The sequence below is a fragment of the Pseudorasbora parva genome, chromosome 23 (assembly GCF_024679245.1).
Source record: "Pseudorasbora parva isolate DD20220531a chromosome 23, ASM2467924v1, whole genome shotgun sequence".
NCBI classification, from domain to species: domain Eukaryota; kingdom Metazoa; phylum Chordata; class Actinopteri; order Cypriniformes; family Gobionidae; genus Pseudorasbora; species Pseudorasbora parva.
Genome location: NC_090194.1, coordinates 1,142,530 through 1,167,546, shown reverse-complemented (window position 1 = coordinate 1,167,546; position 25,017 = coordinate 1,142,530). Strand labels below are relative to the sequence as shown.

Sequence of the window (25,017 nt, the reverse complement as noted above, 5' to 3'; positions counted from 1 at the left end):
AAACTCAATCATCTGTCATTAATTCCTCATGTCACTCCAAACCCGTCAGACCTTCGTTTATCTTCAGACACAGATGAAGAGTTTTTTTTCTTTGTATTTCTACTGATACAAAGCCATATGCTAATCGCTGAAGTAACCCTTTAATCGGCAATCAAACTAACGATCAAATTATCTTTTAGGATTTGCTAAATTTGTCTCAGACGGCCAAATCGTGGCCAAAATCGCACACTATACTTAAACCATTATATGTTTATAGGAGTGTGCTCAGTATTTCCTGGAGGTGAAAGATAAGGACATTAAACATTCTCTGGCCGGACTCTTCGTAGAGATTCTCGTCCCTGTAGCCGCAGTAAGTACCTTCGTTCACTCATATTTAAATGCTTATTTTCATTCATTCTCTAACTTGTAAGGCGTTTGAGTAAGAAAGGCTTGCAGAATATGTACACTGTAAAAAAATGTTGTTGGTTTAACTTAAAAAAGTAAGTAACCTGGTTGCCTTAAAATTTTTAGTTTATTGAAATAAAAAATTTGAGTTGATACAATGAAGGAAATTGGTTTAATAAATAGAAACTCAAAATATTATTGAATCTGAACCACATAAAAAATGTGATAAATCATGAAAATAGTCATCACAAATAAAACACACAGCTACCCAATATGCTTACAAAATCTTGTAATAATATTTGAATAAAGGTTGTCGATTCTCCAAAATGTTCATTGTATTAACTAAAATTTTTAAGTTCAATAAACTCAATTTTTTTAAGGCAATCTGAAAATGCTTTTCTTACTTAGTATTTTGTCTTGTTTCTAGTGAAAATATCTAAAAAGTCTTGTTTTGGGCAAAAATAACTCAAAATGAAGAGAGTTTTTGCTTAAAATAAGATAAATAATCTGCCAATGGGGTGAGAAAAATAATCTTGTTTTCTGTTTGAATTAAGATTATTTTTCTCACCCAAAACAAGACAATTACTTTTGCTTGTCTAGTAAATACTTCTTGTTTTAAGATTTCTTAGATGTTTGGACTCGAAACAAGACAAAAATACTGAGGAAGAAGAGCATTTTTGCAGTGTAACTTATTTTTTAAATAATTTTTGCAGTGTACATTTGAATATCGTGATAATGTGTTTCTTGTCCAAACCGTGACCCTCACCTGCTGTTTCTCTTCAGACGGTGAAGAACGAGGTGAACGTGCCCTGCTTGAGGACTTTTGTGGAAACTCTTTACGACACAACTTTAGACCTGTCGTCCCGGAAGAAGCACTCTCTGGCAAGCCTTCCTCTGTTTGTTCATGCATGAGAGCGGGAGAAAGAGATTAGATGACATGTTTTTGCTGTCTGTGATGTTTCAAATACTCCATCTCTAAATATCTTTCACAATTTAACATATCAACTTTTGATTTTACACATAACCAACCAGTGATGTGTGTGTGAGTGGTGCATTTTATACATATTTTACAATCCAGCGTAAAGAAAACAACTCAAGTGCAAAATTATTATGACATGAAAGGGCTTTTTAAAGTATTTTTGAGAGCAGTGGTTCCCAGCCCTAAATACCCATATAATTAGCTTTTTTTAAATAACTTACATTAAATTAAATTAGAAAATTTCAACATCTGGGTTCACACTATTTATGACAAATCTGGAAAAACAAAGGAAAAATTGAGAAAATGTCCTGGAAGATTATTTTTTCAAAATTAACAAAAACAACAAAGAGTTTATCACTGGCCCAAAACAATTACGATTGGTTGCAGAAAGTTGCGTGATGTAAACTTGCAGTTGTGTGTTATAAAGTCAAAATAAATTGCAAATTCTCACTTTTTTCTCTCCGATTGCGAGTTTAGCCAATATCGTGCATTTCTCACTTCTTTTGTTATGGGGCGTTCACACCAGACACAAAGGAAGAGAATAAATCGTGCTATTCGCACAATGTTGGACGTGTGAACATTTTGAGTTTACTCACTTCATTCGCGCGTAGAATTAGCTTCACCTAGGGATGGCTCGATACCACAATTCTGGCTTCGGTACGGTACCACAATCTAATACCAAAGTACCGATATTAAATCGATACCACACGGTCTGATATTAGCGCGGGTATATCGCACGCGAATGAGTACAATTATGCAAGTTTTGAGTTTATAAAGTCGGAAATTACCACAAATGCTTATTAGTAAATTAATCAGCAAAGCTTATCACATCAAATCATTTATTTGAAAACTTTCTTGTGAGAAATAATTTCAGCAAAAATCTCAAAATTAGCAAATTGCTTCTGGTTTCAAAAGACACTACACTAAAGCAATCTGCAAAAAAACGCAAATCATTTGAACATGCAAGCGATTGATTTTATAGCATTTCGTAATAACAGTTACAGGAGATATGAGCTCATAACGACACACGCACACACACACACACACACACACACACACACACACACACACACACACACACCTGTCACTTATGTCGGTCTTTAGTGAGTATTCACATAAACACAGGCGGTTGTGTCTAACGCGAATGTAAATAGTGCAATAGTACGCGTGCAAATATTATGAGATCTAAATGTCATTGGTTGAAACGAAAGCTGGAGATTTTGTGATATTCGATCTTATGTTAGGCTGTGTGTGTGCGTTGATCAGTATTAAAGGAGAATAAATGTCTAAATGAGATGGTTTGAATGATTCACTGACCTGTCGATCTCTGAAGAAGTCTTAAAGTCAGGATAGTGACAGATGCTTGGCTAGGTTTGATGGTTCTTCATCAGTTTTATAAGCAAAGTAATTACACATTTCACTTCTACTCCTCTCTTTATTAATTCGTTTTGGGCATCTTGAGTGAGATTCAACTGCTTTATCCATTTTGTTCGTCTGTTGTTGTCACATTTGCCGGTTGTTTCGGGTCAGTTTGGGTAGCGCGCTGCCATATAGCGGTGAACTTCAGAACAGCAGCATATACCGAAATGTGCAAAATCATGATATCGTAACGTTTTAAATAAAATATATACCGGTATTTTTCCAGTACCGGTATATCGCGCATCGCTACAACAGATACAAATTCGCCTCATAGGAGCGGCTTCTGCCAGCGGCTCGTCTCGGTGTGAAATGGCTGACATTGATCATTTTAAAATACGCGAATACACTTAGCTTGTAGTCTCAATGGGGTGAATTCAGGGTGATTGGGACACTTTTTCCAAGTCATCTCAATGGCAAAAAGTGTCCGTCACCCTGAAATCACCCTATATATTGCTCACATTGAGTAAAGAGCGTTTTTTACAACTTACCAGATTGTCCGACCTCCTCACTCACTTTCTTCCAAGCAAGATCCTTTTCATTCCTGTTTCTATAAAGCATGAAGATGTATCGCACAGCTCCGGGTCTCCACATGTGATTTTGTCCTCATGTTGGCACTGCTAGAGCAAGCTCCTGATACTCCAAAATACTTTTTTTGCATCTCACAATTCTGACTTCATAACTCAAAAAAAAATCAGAATAGCGAGATAAAGTCACTATTAACTTTTTTTTAATCTGTGGCGTAAACAAGCTTCAATGGTCATAATGTATGATTAAGAGCATATTAAAGCAGCACCAGGTAACATTTCAACCTTCATAATATATTTTTTAAGACTCTTGTGATGATAAATCGACTTACAATAGGTTGAATGACACGTCTGCCATAGCCTGACGGGGTCTGTATCGTTTTTAATCGTACTTTTAAACTTCGGGTTTCGGGTAGTAACCCGAGAAAAAGAAAAGAACTACAAAATTCGACTGCTTTACGGCATATACGTCACTTCCACCAACACACACACTTCCTTACATTCGGACGTGCGAGCCCAACTTTGTTCGTCGGATAATATAGTCATGTCCGAAGCAGCAGAGACAAATAAGAAAGAAAAGGTTTTGTTGGAGGAAAGCAATAAGAGGAAACGAAAAAATGATGGGATTAAAGGCAGGACGAGGATCAACATGTGACCAGTGTTTGCTCGTCGGCGTGAGCTGAAGGAGGCGTGCCCGACCGATGCTGTCCTGCTTGTTACGGTGATTACCGACCACTCAAACACTGAACTGAAGTATCATATAGATTCTGGAAAACGCTAACCAATTGACTACTATAATGACGCTGGCTTGTAAACGTGAGCATCGTGATTATTTGGCGTTTGAAAAAAAATAAAACCCATGAAATTATATTCATATGACATGCTGGAGCATAAGCCACTGACTGTACCTGATGAAGACGTTTCCCACGCGCCGCCAGAAGAACAGCTGCATGTGAACTCCTCCTGCAGTGTTTAGGGGAACTGTTAGTGCTGCACCGACCCGCGGGACGCTTTTATGAAGTTATTTGGCCCGCCCCGGACCACTGGATATATTTTTACAACCCGCCGCGCACCCACGACCATTAAATAGACATACGGTGGGTGTCATCATGGGTGTCATGTCAACAAATGCAGGCGCGATGGCATCCCTGTTGTAGGACGACTGAGCTTACGACAGTCGTTGAGGACTTTATTTTTTCCCAACTGTAGGGGGACCCCGAGAGCAAAAGTTACCCAGTTCTGCTTTAATAACTGATTTTATAGTTAAGTCATGGCAATAAACTGTACGCCTTTTAAAGTCTTACACGGAAAAAAAATGTTTCTTATTTAGTATTTTTGTCTTGTTTCTAGTCCCAAATCTAAAACATCTTAAAACAAGAAGTATTTACTAGACAATCAAAAGTTATTGTCTTGGTTTTGGGCAAAAATAACTCAAAATGAAGAGAGTTTTTGCTTAAAATAAGATAAATAATCTGCCAATGGGGTGAGAAAAATAATCTTAATTCAAACAGAAAACAAGATTATTTTTCTCACCCCATTGGCAGATTATTTATCTTATTTTAAGCAAAAACTCTCTTCATTTTGAGTTATTTTCCCCAAAACAAGACAATTACTTTTGCTTGTCTAATAAATGTTTCTTAATTTAAGAATTTTTAGATATTTGGACTGAAAACAAGACAAAAATACTAAGTATGAAGGGCTTTTTTTGCAGTGTAGAGAGCACTGTATTACTTTAGGGTGTGATTTTAGTCAAATTTAAAATGTCCTGGAAAATATTATCCCTATAAACACTGCTATCCCATATCATAGTTTCAGCAAACTAACAGTTGCTGCAATTTCACACAGTTTCACACCATAAAAAAAAGCATATCTCCTTTAAGCTTTATACCATATGTTAATAACTTTTTTGATGAGAGTCTTGACTATTAGTAGTAAAACATGTAAGAACTTCTGTTTTAGACTGGAATTATTATAGTAATATCATGCATTTCATCAGTTTGAACATATCATGCATGTTAAAATGTTTAATTTTCTCTCTCCTTTTGTTTCCCAGGCTCTATATCCGTTGGTAACGTGTCTTCTGTGTGTGAGCCAGAAGCAGATCTTTCTGAACAGATGGCACGTCTTCCTCAACAACTGCTTGTCCAACCTGAAAGTGAGTCTCTGAGAGCTACAAAGTGTGTGTGTGATACAGCGTTTAGAGATCAGCGTGCAAAATCACATGCAAAAAGGAATGCCGTTTTTGTTGTGCAAGGGGGTTGTGTAAGCACCATGTGATTAACCAGCGGAGCCCATCAGTCAAGTGCACTAATATTTAAAGTGGCAGCAGTTACAAGCAAATAGCTGTTAAATATGTGTGAAATGCAGAGGGAGGGCAGCAGGAATGTTTTGTTTGCTTGAAGGGGAAGCCGGTAGGACAGGAGAAGCCTTCATCATTAGCTGGAACATCTCATTTGTACATTTTGTACTCAGCACTTCAGTCACTGTACGTGTGTGTGTGTGTGTGTGTGTGTGTGTGTGTGTGTGTGTGTGGGCATGTTTTTGTGACACAAATGTTTATATTGACATGGGTATGACACGGGTATTACAGGAGAGGGTGAAATATGAGGACATTACCCATGGCCCCACTTTACAAAAGGCTTATAAATCACACAGGAGGAGTTTTTATGAGAAAGTAAAAATGCAGAATGTTTCCTGTGATGGGTAGGTTTAGGGGCTGTGTGTGTGTGTGTGTGTGTGTGTGTGTGTGTGTGTGTGTGTGTGTGTGTGTGTGTGTGTGTGTGTGTCTGTGTGTGTTTGAGAGAGAGAGAGAAAGAGAGGTCGATTTAATGGGATAGTTCACTCAAAAATTAAACTTCTTCATTTACTCTCTCTCAAGTTGTTCCAAACCTGTATGAATTTCTTTCTTCTGCTGAACACAAAGGAAGATATTTGGAAGAATGTTTGTGTCCAAGCATATCTTGGCCCCTATTGACTGCCATAATATTTTTTTCCCCTACTATGGAAGTCAATGGGGCCCAAAATCTGTTAACATTCCTGTAAATATCTTCTTTTGTGTCCAGCAGAAGAAATAGATTTTTAACCCCTTTCGAGTCAAAGATCGCATATGGCTCCAGATTACTGATGTCAACATTCAATGCACGTTAAAGCATCACACTCTAACTTAATCTGGAATAAAATGGTATATTTATAAAGATTAAAGCCTTCAGCTTCGTTATTTGACCATGTTTATGATAAAATGAGGTTGCAGTGACAATACAGGGAGTGCAGAAATATTAGGCAAGTTGTATTTTTGAGGATTAATTTTATTATTGAACAACAACCATGTTCTCAATTTACACAAAAACTCATTAATATCAAAGCTGAATATTTTTGGAAGTTTTAGTTTTTAGCTTTAGCTATTTTAGGGGGATATCTGTGTGTGCAGGTGACTATTACTGTGCATAATTATTAGGCAACTTAACAAAAAACAAATTTATACCCATTTCAATTATTTATTTTTACCAGTGAAACCAATATAACATCTTAACATTCACAAATATACATTTCTGACATTCAAAAACCAAACAAAAACAAATCAGTGACCAATATAGCCACCTTTCTTTGCAAGGACACTCAAAAGCCGGCCATCCATGGATTCTGTCAGTGTTTTGATCTGTTCACCATCAACATTGCGTGCAGCAGCAACCACAGCCTCCCAGACACTGTTCAGAGAGGTGTACTGGTTTCCCTCCTTGTAAATCGCACATTTGATGATGGACCACAGGTTCTCAATGGGGTTCAGATCAGGTGAACAAGGAGGCCATATTATTAGATTTTCTTCTTTTATACCCTTTCTTGCCAGCCACGCTGTGGAGTACTTGGACGCGTGTGATGGAGCATTGTCCTGCATGAAAATCATGTTTTTCTTGAAGGATGCAGACTTCTTCCTGTACCACTGCTTGAAGAAGGTGTCTTCCAGAAACTGGCAGTAGGACTGGGAGTTGAGCTTGACTCCATCCTCAACCCGAAAAGGCCCCACAAGCTCATCTTTGATGATACCAGCCCAAACCAGTACTCCACCTCCACCTTGCTGGCGTCTGAGTCGGACTGGAGCTCTCTGCCCTTTACCAATCCAGCCACGGGCCCATCCATCTGGCCCATCAAGACTCACTCTCATTTCATCAGTCCATAAAACCTTAGAAAAATCAGTCCTGAGATATTTCTTGGCCCAGTCTTGACGTTTCAGCTTGTGTGTCTTGTTCAGTGGTGGTCGACTTTCTGCCTTTCTTACCTTGGCCATGTCTCTGAGTATTGCACACCTTGTGCTTTTGGGCACTCCAGTGATGTCGCAGCTCTGAAATATGGCCAAACTGGTGGCAAGTGGCATCTTGGCAGCTGCACGCTTGACTTTTCTCAGTTCACGGGCAGTTATTTTGCGCCTTGGTTTTTCCACACGCTTCTTGCGACCCTGTTGACTATTTTGAATGAAACGCTTGATTGTTCGATGATCACGCTTCAGAAGCTTGGCTATTTTAAGACTGCTGCATCCCTCTGCAATATATCTCACTATTTTTGACTTTTCTGAGCCTGTCAAGTCCTTCTTTTGACCCATTTTGCCAAAGGAAAGGAAGTTGCCTAATAATTCTGCACACCTGATATAGGGTGTTGATGTCATTAGACCACACCCCTTCTCATTACAGAGATGCACATCACCTCATATGCTTAATTGGTAGTGGGCTTTCCAGCCTATACAGCTTGGAGTAAGACAACATGCATAACGAGGATGATGTGGTCAAAATACTCATTTGCCTAATAATTCTGCACTCCCTGTAATTTCTTAATTTATGTCAGGAGTGCATTATAATCGATCCGTTATGAACGATATTTTGAATGGAATATCAACAAGAATCAAAAGCCATTCTCCGTTTCATTTGTGGGCACACACATGCACTCTTGCAAATATACAAACATTCTTGCAAATATCTTCCTTTGTGTTCAGCAGAACAAATAGATTTTTAAAGGTTTGGAACAACTTGATGGAGAGTAAATGATCATTTTTGGGTGAACTATCCCCTTAATCTGCGCATTAGTGCTCAATTCTGATTTATTGCTCAGATTTTATTTATTTATTTTTTTGCATGGCTGTTCATGTCGTTGTTTAAATATGTCCAGTGTGAACAGATCATGGTCCTGTACTGACCCGTATGTGCACGAACGATAAAAAGACGACATGCAGCTCATTAAAGGGGTCATGAACTGCATTGTTTAATAATGTTTCCTGGGGTGCACTTACAATGCAAATATGATTTTTACATCAAAAATGATCATCATTTAGAAAAATAAGAAGCATTTATAATATAAGGATTTTAGCCTTATATTGTATATAGAGCTGTTACTGTAATACTTATAAATTCTGACTATATAACTTCAGGCATGTAAAACCTTTGAGGTGACTCCCATGAGCGCAGAATTGCGACGGATGTTGCTCTGGAGGGATGTAAAAAGGGAAGCCAATATGACCTATATCGGATTTAGGGAAAATATGGAATGAAAAGATCTGACTCATTGTGGTTTGTGCTGTTGAGCAACCAAAGAAATCCCCATTTACCTGCGGTCTGAACGTAGCCTAGTCTGGGCGACAGACCGTGATGTGCAGAACTGAGAGCCTCTGGCAATGATGCCTAACGTCGACACTTCAGCTTTATCTGCTCTCTGTTATCTCTCAGTCAGTCGTCAGTCTCAGAGCTGCTGACTCGTTTGGTAATTAAGGGTTTGACCTGTCGGAAAAGATCCTGTCTATTTAATATACAACATATTTCTTGAATTTTCTTGTTTTTATCATATAACCATAATGTGTTAGATTTATGCTTACCAATAAAAACACAAACTAAATATTAGTAGAATATAAAGATTCTCTGAAGATATATATTTATATATTCTCTAATAAATTAATCTTGTTTTAAATATGTGTAGATATTTTTTATTGGAAAAGAAACTGTGGAATTAATGGAAATTATACAGAAGCATAAACAATGCACACATTTGGTGGTCATAATTGATAAGATGCATGACAGGAAATGACAACAGTGCTCTTCTTTGCAGAACAAAGACCACAAAATGGCGCGCGTGGCACTTGAATCTCTCTATCGGCTGCTGTGGGTCTACATGATCCGAATCAAATGTGAAAGCAACACTGCAACACAAAGGTAGCGTACTGAAAAACTAAAACATGCCATATTTATAAGGAATATAATCAAAGCCATGGCACTGACAGTAATGATAAGAAAGAGATTATAATAATAATGTTGGTTCTGATGATTGACACCCATGAAGATGACATTTGTATCTTTTTATCCATTCCAGCCGCCTCACCTCAATCATATCAACACTGTTCCCGAAGGGTTCTCGGAGCGTCGTTCCCAGAGACATGCCTCTCAACATCTTTGTCAAGATTATTCAGTTCATTGCCCAGGTTTGACACACACCTATACTCTCACACACACACATACACTGCAAAAAAATGCTTTTCTTACTTAGTATTTTTGTCTTGTTTCTAGTCCAAACATCTAAACATTCTTACATTAAGAAGTATTTACTAGACAAGCAAAAGTAATTGTCTTGTTTTGGGAAAAATAACTCAAAATGAAGAGAGTTTTTGCTTAAAATAAGATAAATAATCAGCCAATGGGGTGAGAAAAATAATCTTAAAACAACATTATTTTTCTTACAATAATACTAAGAAAAGCCTTTTTTGCAGTGTAGACGTCTGATACACATATAAATTATATCTAACTTTTACACTGTTGTCACAGAAATGACGGCTTTATCGTTTAACATTGAGTAATGTAATCTGTGTTTCTCTTCTGGCTTCAGGAAAGACTGGATTTTGCCATGAAAGAAATCATATGTGATCTGCTGAGTGTTGGAAAATCAGCCAAAGCGTTCAGTTTAAACCCAGAGGTAATGCTCACACACACCTGCATGCTTACCTCATGTTCTAATGATTTTGTGTAAAGCTCATTATACACCGATCAGGCATAACATTATGACCGGTGAAGTGAATAACACTGATGATCTCTTCATCACGGCTCCTGTTAGTGGGTGGGATATATTAGGAAGCAAGTGAACATTTTATCCTCAAAGTTGATGTGTTAGAAGCAGGAAAAATGGGCAAGCGTAAGGATTTGAGCAAGTTTGGCGAGTTGGACATCTCCCGGTCTGCAGTGGTCAGTATCTATCAAAAGTGCTCCAAGGAAGGACCAGTGGAGAACCGGCCACAGGGTCATGGGTGGCCAAGGCTCATTGATGCACGTGGGGAGCGAAGGCTGGCCCGTGGGGTCCGATCAAACAGACGAGCTACTGGAGCTCAAACTGCTCCAGAAGTTAATGCTGCTTCTGATAGAAAGCTGTCAGAATACACAGAGCAGCTCAGTTTGAGGCGTATGGACCAGTCAGGGTGACCTCTGACCCCTGACCCCGCCGAAAGCACCAACAGTGGCACGTGAGCATCAGAACTGGACCACGGAGCAATGGAAGAAGGTGGCCTGGTCTGAGGAATCACGTGTTCTTTTACATCACGTGGATGGCCGTGTGTGTGTGTGTGTGTGTGGCTTACCTGGGGAACACATGGCCCCAGGATGCACTATGGGAAGAAGGCGAGCCGGCGGAGGCAGTGTGATGCTTTGGCCAATGTTCTGCTGGGAAACCTTGGGTCCTCCATCCATGTGGATGTTACTTTGACACGCTCCACCTACCTAAGCATTGCTGAGACCATGTTCAGCCTTTGATGGAAACGGTATTCTGGTGGCTGTGGCTCTTCCAGCAGGATAATGCTCCTGACACAAAGCACAAATGCTTCAGGAATGGTTTGAGGAGCACAACAACCAGTTTGAGGCGTCGACTCGGCCTCCAGATTCCCCAGATCTCAATCCAATCGAGCATCTGTGGGATGAGCTGAACAAACAAGTCCGATCCATGGAGGCCCCACCTCACGGTTTACAGGACTTACAGGATCTGCTGCTAACATCTTGGTGCCAGATACAGCACCCCTTCAGGGGTCTAGAGGAGTCCATCAGAGAAGGGTCAGGGGGACCAACACAATATTAGGATATAATAATGTTATGCCTGACTTAAAATGCCCTAAATGGATTATAATTATAGAATTGTATTCTTTAACCCATAATTGTATTCTATAATCTTGCTATGAGGAAATTCATATTTTATTTCTTTTCTGGTGTGTGTCCAGAGAATGAACATCGCTCTGAGGGCCTTCCTCGTCATCGCCGATAACCTGCAGCAGAAAGATGGCGAGCCACCCATGCCGAACACCGGGGCCACTCTGCCTTCTGGGAACACACTGAAGAAGAAGAAAACATACCTCAGCAAAACTCTGACTGAGGAGGAAGCCAAACTGATAGGTCAGAGCACTTCGCTATTACAGACACCTGCCTCTGTGTGTGTGTGTGTGTGTGTGTGTGTGTGTGTGTGTGTGTGTGTGTGTGTGTGTGTGTGTGTGTGTGTGTGTGTGTGTGTGTGAGCCTGTTTATGTGGTTTATGAGGACCCAAATTTGTATAACTACATGGGTATTACACTGGTATTACACTATAAATGTGGTTTATGAGGACATATCAAATGTCCTCATAATTCAAATGGCCTTAAAAACATACTAAATGATGATTTTTTGAGAAAGTAAAAATGCAGAATGTTTCCTGTGATGGGTAGGTTTAGGGGTAGGGGCAGTGTGTGTGTGTGTGTGTGTGTGTGATGGGTAGGTTTAGGGGCAGGGGCAGTGTAAGGGGATAGAAAATACGGTTTGTACAGTATAAAAACCATTACGTCTATGGAGAGTCCCTGTAAACCACATAGACCAACATGTGTGTGTGTGTGTGTGTGTGTGTGTGTGTGTGTGTGTGTGTGTGTGTGTGTGTGTGTGTGTGTGTGTGTGTGTGTGTGTGTGTGTGTGTGTGTGTGTGTGTGTGTGTGTGTGTGTGTGTGTGTTTGTCGATGTTGTTCTTGTTGCAGTGTTTTATGTTGTGTGTTGTTTGCTGCTCCCTCAGGCATGGCGCTGTATTACTCCCAGGTCAGGAAAGCCATTGATAACATCCTGAGGCACTTGGATAAGGAGGTCGGCCGCTGCATGATGCTCACCAACGCCCAGATGCTCAACAAGGAGCCTGAAGACATGATCACGTGAGCAGCTTTTCCTGGCCTTTCACCACCTATTCTTTATCTCAGAGTGTAACATGAGTGGGTGAAGGAAAAGCTCACAGCCAGACGACTTATGAGTCACACACACACACACACACACACACACACACACACACACACACACACACACACACACACACACACACACACACACACACACCCTGTCTGACATTCCTGTTTTCTCTCTCTCATTGTTTACTTCATGTTAGTGGGGAGAGAAAACCCAAGATTGACTTATTCCGGACGTGTGTGGCGGCCATTCCCAGAATCCTGCCGGATGGCCTGTCAAAAATTGAGCTCATCGATCTCTTGGCCAGGTGAGGGTCAGGTGTATGCCAGATAAGTTTAAGCTTAGTATGTGCCAATCCTGGGTTTTAGGTACCATTAAAGTGGTTTGGCTTTTAGCTGTGTTCATCTCCATAGTAACTTACGCTCCACGGCTAACCTGCTCCAGGGCAGGTTATGTTCAAACTGAAACTGGACCAATCAGCTGTGAGCAAAGTGACACACCTCTGATGCAAAAAAAAAAAACTCCCATTGTTTTTACTTCAAATTAAGAGTCATACATAGGAAATGTTTTTTAACAATGCTTATTTATAATAATAATAATAATTTTAAATAATTTAGATATAATTTATGTAATTAGTATACCCTTAATCAATTACGCATGTGTCCTTTTACAGGGTGTCCGCGGGGTTTTAAAAAGTATTAAAAAGTGATAAATCAAAATTGTCAAATTTAAGGCCATTAAAAGTGTTAAATGTGGTCTCAGAGGTATTATTTTTTTCCAAATTAGGTATTATTTTTTCAGACTATCAGGTGTCCTATTCTAATTGAAATTCTATCTGCGTTCGCGTTAGTTCGTTTAAATATGGGCTTTAGCATATCTGGACACATAATCAAAGATCTTTCGTCTCCGTCTCGGCGTATGTTTGATGCTGACGTCATATTCAGCGGTCGTTCGGCATCATCTCCGAACACTGCGCTCAACAGAAGTGGCTGGCTTACGTTTTATTTTAGACTTGCTTCAAGGCATATCTTCAACGACTATCCTCATAAGAGCAATCTTACATGATTTATATAAAGTCTAAAATGAACAAAAAGAGTTGTGAGAGAACGAGGCCCGATCCATAGACAGTAAACAGTGAGATCTGCGTGTCTGTCTGCTCTTAAAGGGACAGCAGCCAATAAAGCTTCCTGTCAGGGAACGGAGAAAATGACTCGCTGCTCTAGACTAAATAACTTTTGTAGCTTAAATAAGGATTAAATATTTAATTTATAGTTTATGCAATGCAGACCGCATATATGATAACTTTATTACATTTCTGTATATTTCCTAACTGTTCAGACAGGAAGGGCAGGAATAAAATGACATTTATTATGGGTTTATGTTAGCATTGTTTTTAGTTTACCTAAATTAAATTATTAAAAAAAAAAAAAAATCAGTAGCTGTATTAATATCAGTAATACTGGCCTTCATTCATAAAAAGATGCCATTTAAAAAGTATTTAAAATATACTGTCTTTATGTTGTTTCTACATTAATTTGATTAACTGTGAAATTATTATATTAAAACATATATTAAAAATGTACAAAAACATTTCTTTTTTTATTGCGATTAATCACTGAAAAAATTTGTTTTGAATCGATTGACAGCACTAGTTTTTAGTATTTTGTTAAATTCAACAACTTATCACAGTTATAGAAATGTAATATTTGGCTCAGGTTTTGTTGTTGGAAAAAAACCACTAAATAATTTAATTGCTGAATCACCAATTATTAATGTAAATCAAATGTGTGTGCAGCGATGCTTCTCCTTAACATCCTTTGTGAATGTTGAGATGTATTTTACTGTGTCTGAATGATAACTTATCACAGATTTCCTCCTGGTGTCGATTCTAAATCTATTCTTTTTTTTTGAATGTTATGTATGTAAAAATATGTGTGAATAATAGAAAGGTCGCTGATTAACACTTGCAATTCAGTGTCGTGGTGGTTTTAAAAAATATTCTGAAGGTAGTAAAAAAGGTATTAAAAAGTAGTAAATTTAACTTAAGGATTGCTGTATATACCCTGTTTTAGTTAATCAGTCATCAATAGGCACTTAGTTCAAATTAATATAAATAGCCTATATAAAGGTCATACAAATAAGCTTTAAAATCAATAAATAAAGCTATAAAAATTACTACAGGTGAGTTTAAATGTTCAATTATCTATATATCAACTAAACTATCTTCATAACTTTTACTTGCATTTTACTTGCAAGTTATCCTCTGTTATAGACGTCTATTTTCTTATTGCTGTGTAAATTTGTTTACATTTTTAATATTTTTCAATCAATCATGAAATATTATGCAGAAGAGAGAAATTAATCTTACTGCTTCTCTCTCAAGCGTGTGATTGGCTGTTCACTGCTGATGTCAAAGCTAAACTCCTGAATAGATTGGTTTGGTTTTGTGAACTCGAAACTAATCCTCTAACCCTGAGTTTGTTAAACTACCATCATGGCACAGCCCAGGTATTGGCATTGATTGTTTGTGCGTTCTGCAGGCTGACGGTCCACATGGATGATGAACTCAGACTGATTTCCCAGAATTCCCTGCAGAGCCTTCTGTTGGACTTCTCTGATTGGCGAGAGGATGTGCTTTTCGGGTACACGAACTTCCTGCTGCGTGAGGTTCAGGACACACAGCAGGGCCTGCAGGACTCCTCCGTTAAACTGCTCCTGCATTTCCTGACGCAGTGGAGGCTGGCCATTCAGGCTCCGGGAAAACGCTCGGCCGAGGTATCATCAATCAATCAATCAATTTATTTATACAGCACTTTTACAACGCCGATTGTGTCAGAGCAGCTTCAGTGTTAAACAGGACAATACTGCAGCAGAATTAGATTTGGCTGTACAGTCGTTCTGGAGTAAACAGTGATGTTATCAGCTTATTTTAATTTATCATAGAGAGACATTGTTGGCAGATCAGTGTTATAGTTTATAGAATTAAATAAGACCTAAAAAATTGATTTTATTTGTATATTTAGTTGAATAATTTGGATCATTATTTTAGTGTCCCCAACTGAGCAAACCAAGCCAAAGGCGTCAGTGGCAAGGCATATCATCATCAGCATCATGTGCAAAACACACTGTTGCTCTTTACTGCCTCATCTACACACACTCGGGTTGTTGACGTGAAATGGCATTATCACTCACACAAGATAAAAATGTGTATAACTAGTATTGTCATCTTCTAAAATGCAGTAAATGGTTAAACATTTCTTTAGTTCTATTGGCACAGGATTAGGCCGTGTGTCCACCAAAGCGTTTTTATCCAGCTGAAAACGCCTCGCTGTGAGCGCTTGAGAGTGTTTTGGCAGGCAGCGTTTTTTTTCTTCAGTTGAGACTCTTTGCTTGTTATGATACAGAAAATCCACCAAAGTGTTACTAATTTCACAGGTAGTTTGTTTCTGTGTTGATTCTATATAAAATTGCAGATACAATGTAAAGTATTTGCTCTGGCTCTTGTTTTAAATCATTTTTTTCTGTAATTATTGCTTGTCATCTGTTGACGACACGCAGAATGAGGCGGTTGGTCGGTGTTGTATTTGTCCCGCCCCTCCTCCACTGTGATTGGACGGCTGGGTGAAGAGTGACAGTGATGAGCGCTGTGTTTTACTCAAAGTTGAACATTCTTCAACTCTTGCCAACCAGTAAAAAACAGCGAGTGCTTGAGCGTGAAATATTCGCTCAGCGCCATGAGTAAAAACGCGGCGCTCTCATTGAAAACAATTGAAAACACTTTGGTGGACACACAGCCTTAGTATTATCCAGGGATCTCTGGGATTTAAAAATTACTCCCATATCTGAGTTTTGTGGCACATTCGCACGACATTCGCAAAGCCTGTGATTTTACACGAATTTACTAACTTATCTCCCGGATAAGATGTCAAGACTTGTAAATGTTTTTTCGTTATAGATATAGCTGTATGAAATCATAAACAGGCATCGATATTGTTTTGATTATTCTATAGTAATAAACATAATTTCGTTCAGTAAGAGAACAGATGCCATGAACTGAGCAAGAGTCAGATTTATTTATCACGAGTGAGAAACTGACGATATACGGCGGAAGATTCAGTTTCAAAGCTAAATGTAAAAGCGCCCATTTAAGCGAGCTTGTCATTGTACTGTTCTGTTCTGTTTTTCATTAAGAATATTATTGATTTTAATATTAAACACACCATTCAAGCAATTTGCTCCCAAATGATACTCATTCTAAAGTGAGATTATAATCCGTGAATTCATAACGGTGCGCATTATTACGGAGCCTCCATTCTCCGTGAAAGATAAAGATAGAAATGCGCACAGAAAAGAAAAAAAAACCTTTTATCCGATCTGCCTAATCCTGGCCAAATCACAGAGATGTCGATTCGCACGGGACTACTATTACAGGATCTCGGTGTTCGGCGAAATATGGTCGGCCATTTGCAAGGGAATTTTTAATTTACAAAATACAGACATGGCCGATTCGCACGGGATTAAGATCACTGACACTCTCTGCAATTATTACAAATCACCAGAGGTCCCTAGATTTGTGTTTTTTAATCATTACTTTATTAGTCTAATTGGGTGGGCACAAAGCTATGCCATAATCAGAAATATTACATGTTTTTAGCAAAGTAAGAACTAATACTAGAACTAAGAAACAAATGTGTACAAAGTTGCAGAAGTCAGGATTAGTGTAAAAATGTGTGTTAAACTCGCAGCTCGTGCAGTGATGGAGCGCAGCGTCTGAAGTCATGAGCTGCTCATCAACACCGCACTTTTGCTTAACTAAATATTTTCGTTTCGAATCGTTTCGTTAAAAGTGGAAATTTCAAGCTTTCTACACACACATTTCTCATGTCTGTAAGGAGAGTAGCCTGCTGAGTTTGGGTTTATTTATGAGATTTATTTATTCCCTTACACTTAACCCTGCCCTTAAACTTACCCATCCCACCACACCTGTCCCTAACTCTACCCTTAAACTCACACACACACCACACCTGTCCCTAACTCTACCCTTAAACTCACACACACACCACACCTGTCCCTGACTCTACCCTTAAACTCACACACACACCACACCTGTCCCTGACTCTACCCTTAAACTCACACACACACCACACCTGTCCCTAACTCTACCCTTAAACTCACACACACACCACACCTGTCCCTGACTCTACCCGTATCCACCTCAATATCAGCAAAAGTGCTCTGCAACACAATTTGAACACAGTAAGTACATTGTACTCATTTTTTGATGTAAGCACACAGTACTTAAGGCCACCTAATATAAAGTGAGGCCATTCTTTCTATGTCACACCACAGTAAAAATGTACATAGTGAAAGAATTTGCAAAGTTAGTTACTTCTTATATTATTCTTATATCCACTTCTTATATCCAAACTTCAGACTTCACGCTACAAAATGCTACAAAAATAGCATTTTTACTGCTTATTTGATAACCCAGTTATCCACTGTAAGTGGTTCTTGGGAGCGGTGTGCTCATATGTGTGTGTGTGTGTGTGTGTGTGTGTGTGTGTGTGTGTGTGTGTGTGTGTGTGTGTGTGTGTGTGTGTGTGTGTATGTGTGTGTGTGTGTGTGTGTGTGTGCGTTGTTCTCAGATGGGAACCCACAGCAGCGGGAGCTCCAGATTGCCGCCCGAGCGCAGTCCTCACTCCGCGGTTCTGCATGCTGTGGAGGGTCTGGCTCTGCTGCTGCTCTGCTCCTGCCAGACCAGCACACGCAAACTGGCCGTGTCCGTCCTCAGAGAGATTCGCTGCCTGTTCACAACCATCGGACAAGCTGAGGTGAGACCGATGCGGGTCTGTAGCGGAGCAGGACACAAAAACAACACAAACAGAATTACACAGAACATGCTAGAGTAAAGCAAGCTAGAATAGAAAAGACATAATATATATATATATATATATATATATATATATATATATATATATATATATATATATATATATATATATATATATATATATATATATATATATATATATATAGTGGGTACGGAAAGTATTCACACCCCATTAAATTAAACACTCTTTGTTATATTGCAGCCATTTGCTTAAATCATTTAAGTTCTTTTTTTTCTCATTAATGTACACACAGCACCCCTTATTGACAGAAAAACACAGAATTGTTGACAGTTTTGCAGATTTATTAAAAAAGGAAAACTTAAATATCACATAGTCCTAAGTATTCAGACCCTTTGCTCAGTATTTAGTAGAAGTAGCCTTTTGATCTAATACAGCCATGAGTCTTTTTGGGAAAGATGCAACAAGTTTTTTCACAGCTGGATTTGGGGATCCTCTGCCATTCCTCCTGCAGATCCTCTCCAGTTCTGTCAGGTTGGATGGTAAATGTTGGTGGACAGCAATTTTCAGGTCTCGTCAGAGATGCTCAATTGGGTCAAGTCAGGGCTCTGGCTGGGCCATTCAAGAACAGTCACGGAGTTGTTGTGAAGCCACTCCTCCGTTATTTTAGCTGTTTGCTTTGGGTCATTGTCTTGTTGGAAAGTGAACCTTCGGCCCAGTCTGAGGTTTTGAGCACTCTGGAGAAGGTTTTTGTCCAGATATCCCTGTACTTGGCCACATTCATCTTTCCCTCTATTGCAACCAGTTGTCCTTTCCCTGCAGCTGAAAAACACCCCCACAGCATTATGCTGCCACCACCATGCTTCACTGTTGGGACTGTATTGGACAGGTGATATTTTTCACCACACATACCGCTTAGAATTAGGGCCAAAAAGTTATATCTTGGTCTCATCAGACCAGAGAATCTTATTTCTCACCATCTTGGAGTCCTTCAGGTGTTTATTAGCAAACTTTCATGTGTCTCACTCTGAGGAGAGGCTTCCGTCGGCCATTCTGCCATAAAGCCCCGACTGGTGGAGGGCTGCAGTGATGGTTGACTTTCTACAACTTTCTCCCATCTCTGCATCTCTGGAGCTCAGCCACAGTGATCTTTGGGTTCTTCTTTACCTCTCTCACCAAGGCTGTTCTCCCCGATAGCTCAGTTTGGCCGGACGGCCAGCTCTAGGAAGGGTTCTGGTCGTCCCAAACGTCTTCCAGTGAAGGATTATGGAGGCCACTGTGCTCTTAGGAGCCTTAAGTGCAGCAGAAATGTTTTTTTAACGATGGCCAGATCTCTGCCTTGCCACAATTCTGTCTCTGAGCTCTTCAGGCAGTTCCTTTGACCTCATGATTCTCATTTGCTCTGACATGCACTGTGAGCTGTAAAGTCTTATATAGATAGGTGTGTGGCTTTCCTAATCAAGTCCCATCAGTATAATCAAACACAGCTGGACTCAAATGAAGGTGTAGAACCATCTCAAGGATGAGCAGAAGAAATGGACAGCACCTGAGTTAAATATATGAGTGTCACAGCAAAGGGTCTGAATACTGAGGACCATGTGATATTTCAGTGTTTCTTTTTTAATAAATCTGTGAAAATGTCAACAATTCGGTGTTTTTCTGTCAATATGAGGTGCTGTGTGTACATTAATGAGAAAAAAATGACCTTAAAGGATTTTAGCAAATGACTGCAATATAACAAAGAGTGAAACATTTAAGGGGGTCTGAATACTTTCCCTACCCACTGTATATATATTATATTATATTATATTATATTATATTATATTATATTATATTATATTATATTATATTATATTAAGGCATTGACTTGACATGTAAATCACTCGCGGTTAACCCTTGTGTCTGGTGTGACATTATTCAACATAAGCCTTGTAACTGTGATGTGTTTCTGCTCTCAGGATGACGATAAGTCTATGATCGAGGTTATGGACCAACTTGCCCCCAGCGTGCTGGAGAGTTTCGTCCATGTAGCGGTCTCTGACTCTGTAAGTTTGTTTATCCATAATGTGTCGTTCTCTGACCTCAACTTGCATACAATTGAGGGTTTTATAGAATTCATCTGCCAAATGTCCAAATTAAAGGGTTAGTTCAGCCAGAAATGTAAATAGTGTGATTAATTCCTCCTGTGGTTGGCCAGCCGTCAGACCTCCGCTCATCTTCACACACAGATGAAGATATTAGTGTTGAAATCCGATGGCTCAAAAAGGCCTTCATTGACACCAATGTCATTTCCTCTCTCAAGACCCATAAAGGCACTAAAGACGTCGTTACAAAGCCCATCTCACTACAGCAGCTCTACAATCATTGGCTCTACAGTCAATCGATTCATGATTCGGATCGCCATAGTCTCGTGATTTCAGCAGTTTGACACGTGATCCGAATCATGAATCGATTCACTGACTCATAACGGTTCGAAGCTTTGTTCTGAAATCGGCCATCACTATATAAGTCGTTATTTAGTGTTTTCCCGCACTAACTCTATTCTGGCCTCTTCATCAATGATTGTAGAGCCGCTGTAGTGAGATGGGCTTTGTAACGACGTCTTTAGTGCCTTTATGGGTCTTGAGAGAGGAAATGACATTGGTGTCAATGAAGGCCTTTTTGAGCCATCGGATTTCAACACTAATATCTTCATCTGTGTGTGAAGATGAGCGGAGGTCTGACGGCTGGCCAACCACAGGAGGAATTAATCACACAATGCACATTTCTGGCTGAACTAACCCTTTAAGTATTATAACTCACATGCATGCTATTAAAGTCTGTGTTGTGTGAAGGCCACCCTGCCCATGAGCCATCACGTGGACCTGCAGTGGCTGGTGGAGTGGAACGCGCGGCTGGTCAACAGCCACTATGATGTGAAAAGCCCGTCTCACGTGTGGATCTTCGCCCATTCGGTGAAGGACCCTTGGGTGCTCTGCCTCTATAGTTTCCTCAGGCCGGAGCACCTCCCCAAACACTGCCCCACTGCCCTCAGCTACGCCTGGCCTTATGCCTTCACACGCCTGCAGCTGCTTATGCCACTGGTGGACCCAAAGTGAGTCTTTCGAGCATTTACTCTTAAAGGGGGGGGTGAAATCTTGACTGCCTGCACTGCAAAAAATGCTCTTCTTACTCAGTAATTTTGTCTTGTTTCTAGTCTAAATATCTAACAATTCTTATATCAAGATGTATTTACTAGATCAGTAAAACTACATATTTTTTTGTTGTTGAAAATAAAATCAAAATAAAGTGAGTTTTTGCTTAAAACAGGCAAAATAATCTGAATCCAAGTCTTTAACAGTGTAAAAAACTCCTCTGGTGCTCATTTGCAGCAGTCCTGTTTACGCCAAAAAGACCAGCACGCCAGGCCCGGCCGATGGCTATGTGACGCTGTGGAGGAATTACCTGATAATGTGCCTCGGCGTTGCCAAACCCAGCATCATGAGTCCGGGTCACCTGAGGGCCTCCACACCTGAGATCATGGCCACCACGCCGGATGGCAGCGTCACGTATGACAACAAGGTGCGTTGTTGCGAATGTAGTACAGTGGTGAATAAAAGAACTGTGAAGAGTTTTTGTCAAGCAGGGTTGAGCCTGGTCAGTACCTGGATGGGAGACCAACTGGGAAAACCAGGAGCTGCTGGTAGAGGTGTTAGTGAGGCCAGCAGGGGGCGCTCACCCTGTGGTCTGTGTGGGTCCTAACACCCCAGTATAGTGATGGTGTTAGTGAGGCCAGCAGGGGGCGCTCACCCTGTGGTCTGTGTGGGTCCTAACACCCCAGTATAGTGATGGTGTTAGTGAGGCCAGCAGGGGGCGCTCACCCTGGGGTCTGTGGGGGTCCTAACGCCCCAGTATAGTGATGGTGTTAGTGAGGCCAGCAGGGGGCGCTCACCCTGTGGTCTGTGTGGGTCCTAACACCCCAGTATAGTGATGGTGTTAGTGAGGCCAGCAGGGGGCGCTCACCCTGGGGTCTGTGGGGGTCCTAACGCCCCAGTATAGTGATGGTGTTAGTGAGGCCAGCAGGGGGCGCTCACCCTGTGGTCTGTGTGGGTCCTAACGCCCCAGTATAGTGATGGTGTTAGTGAGGCCAGCAGGGGGCGCTCACCCTGTGGTCTGTGTGGGTCCTAACACCCCAGTATAGTGATGGTGTTAGTGAGGCCAGCAGGGGGCGCTCACCCTGTGGTCTGTGTGGGTCCTAACACCCCAGTATAGTGATGGGGACACTGTACCGTCAAAGAGCGCCGTCCTTCGGATGAGACGTTAAACCGAGGTCCCAACTCTCTGTGGTCGTTAAAAATCCCAGGATGTCCTTCGATAAAGAGTAGGGGTGTAACCCCGGCATCCTGGCCAAATTTGCCCACTGGCCCCTGTCCATCGTGGCCTCCTAATCATCCCCCTCTCCTGATTGGCTTCATCACTCTGTCTCCTCTGCACCAATCAGCTGGTGTGTGGGGAGCGTTCTGACGCAATATGGCTGCCGTCGCATCATCCAGGTGGTGCTGCACACTGGTGGTGGTTGAGGAGATTCCCCCTTCTATATGTAAAGCGCTTTGAGTACCCAGAAAAACACTATATAAATGTAACTTATTATTATTATTATTATTCATGTGTTTTTCTGATCAGGTGATCGGCACGCCATCAGTGGCATGGCTCCTAAAACAGCTGGTTCCTCTCATGAGGTCGGAGAGTTTGGAGATCACAGAGTCGCTGGTGCTCGGCTTTGGCCGAACAAACTCCCTTGTGTTCAGGTATTGTTTTTAATAAACCTTTTCTCACTGAAAGGGTCAGTTCACCCAAACATGAAAATTCTGTCATTAATTCCTCATGTCGGTCCAAACCCGTCAGACCTTCGTTCATCTTCAGACACTGATGAAGATATTTCTGATGAACTCTGAGCTCTCTGACCCCTCCATAGACAGCAACGCCCACTTTCAAGCTCCAGACAGGAAGTAAAGACATCGTTACAATAGTCATGTGACTCCAGTGGTTCAGCCTTGATGTCATAAAGAGATGAGAATACTTTAGTGCGCAAAAACATACAAACATAATGACTTTATTCATCAATCTCTTCTCGTCTGTGTCAGTCTCTTACGCTGTTGACTCAGTAAACAGTGCAGAGCTTCCGGGCTCTACATCAGAACGCCGGCTCATTATTGGCTGATGCTGTTCATGTGACGCAGGAGCTGACCAATAATGAGCTGGCGTTCTGATGTAGAGAGCTCTGGGAGTTCATCCGAAATATCTTCATCTGTGTCTGAAGATGAACGAAGGTCTGACGGGTTTGGAACGACATGAGGAATTAATGACAGATGATTAATTTTTGGGTGAACTATCCCTTTAATGAGCTATTCAGCATATATTTCCTGGATTGTTGAGTTTTAAAGCAGATATATCAACGCACTTTTGCCACAAACCGTGAGGGAGCCTTGAAGAGTGTGAGGTGTTTGACAGCAGCGAATGAAACATGTCAGTCAAAATGGCAGAGATGCCTGATGTGTGCCGTTACATAAGCTCCTTTCACACTGCAATTCCGGCAAATACACGGATAATGTGACCCGGCATTTGTTCCCGGGCCGCTAGATTTGGTCCATTCACACTGCCAGTGAAATACCGTAATATGAGCGCTTTCACACACAACCCGTAACGGTCCCGGGTCGAGTTGACGTGTGACATCCAGATGTGACGTATAACGGCGAGCGATCTCCGCTTCAGCGCGGATAGTAAGGAGCTCCGTGGTCTCGACTTGTGTCCAGTTTGCGCTCATTTCTGCGTGTTTAATTTTAGTTTCTTTTGTATCCGAACACTCTCTGCGTTTAAAACACCGACGAGCTCTTCTGGCACTGCAGGGTTGTGTTATTGAAGAAACAAGCTCTAGGAGTCGCACAATAACTACGCACACGCTGCGGCATTAGTTTCGGCTTTTGTTCACACAGCGCTCGTCCCGGGTCGAATACCGCAATATTACTAGGTCCCCGACCCGGGTCGAATTCGGTAATCAATGCCGGGACGTGGTGCTTTCACACAGAAGGCGACCCGGCAATGTTCCGGGAATATTGTGGGTCCGACGTGCAGTGTGAAAGGGGCTTAAGGAACAGACCAATGTCTACAGGATCAGGATCTGGATCGCTGAAGCTGTTATTGTTAACTAAAACTATTAAAGTCATTTTCTGTAATTGGGAAAAGGCTGGAAGAAAAAGTATAAATATTAGATGAATATATACACAAAAATGTTTTGCCTTGGCAACTAACTGAAAAAATAAGTTGAAGTAAAAAAAAAATACTTAAAATAACAAATAGTAAAAAATAGCTAAAAATAATTTTTAAAATTTAATACAAATCACAAATGCACGCAATAAAATTACTAAAACTAAATCTCATGTGTTTTTCTCGTGTGTGTTTGATTAGGGAGCTGGTGGAAGAACTCCATCCTCTAATGAAAGAAGCTCTGGAGAGGAGGCCTGAGGTGAGAGCTCGGACATCATGTGTAGGATTTACAGGAAGATTTACATTTTTAGATTGACATGTCTCTCTCTCTCTCTCTCTCTCTCTCTCTCTCTCTCTCTCTCTCTCTCTCTCTCTCTCTCTCTCTCTCTCTCTCTCTCTCTCTCTCTCTCTCTCTCTCT

The 25,017-nt window shown here is 40.6% G+C and overlaps 1 protein-coding gene across 8 annotated transcripts in view; it reads left to right on the top strand.

Annotated features, from left to right (window-relative positions):
• The window catches only part of fryb (furry homolog b (Drosophila)), a 137,659-nt gene that overhangs the window by 47,765 nt on the left and 64,877 nt on the right, over positions 1 to 25,017 (top strand). For all 8 annotated transcript variants that reach the window (XM_067433917.1, XM_067433916.1, XM_067433921.1 and 5 more), the window contains 16 exons: positions 257 to 349; positions 1,168 to 1,266; positions 5,360 to 5,461; positions 9,391 to 9,494; positions 9,652 to 9,760; positions 10,162 to 10,248; positions 11,534 to 11,705; positions 12,346 to 12,478; positions 12,706 to 12,813; positions 15,047 to 15,281; positions 18,152 to 18,337; positions 20,314 to 20,400; positions 21,190 to 21,449; positions 21,727 to 21,916; positions 23,018 to 23,142; positions 24,800 to 24,857. In XM_067433917.1, the coding sequence (XP_067290018.1) occupies positions 257 to 349; positions 1,168 to 1,266; positions 5,360 to 5,461; positions 9,391 to 9,494; positions 9,652 to 9,760; positions 10,162 to 10,248; positions 11,534 to 11,705; positions 12,346 to 12,478; positions 12,706 to 12,813; positions 15,047 to 15,281; positions 18,152 to 18,337; positions 20,314 to 20,400; positions 21,190 to 21,449; positions 21,727 to 21,916; positions 23,018 to 23,142; positions 24,800 to 24,857 (2,148 nt within the window). The remainder of the gene's footprint in view (positions 1 to 256; positions 350 to 1,167; positions 1,267 to 5,359; positions 5,462 to 9,390; positions 9,495 to 9,651; positions 9,761 to 10,161; positions 10,249 to 11,533; positions 11,706 to 12,345; positions 12,479 to 12,705; positions 12,814 to 15,046; positions 15,282 to 18,151; positions 18,338 to 20,313; positions 20,401 to 21,189; positions 21,450 to 21,726; positions 21,917 to 23,017; positions 23,143 to 24,799; positions 24,858 to 25,017) is intronic.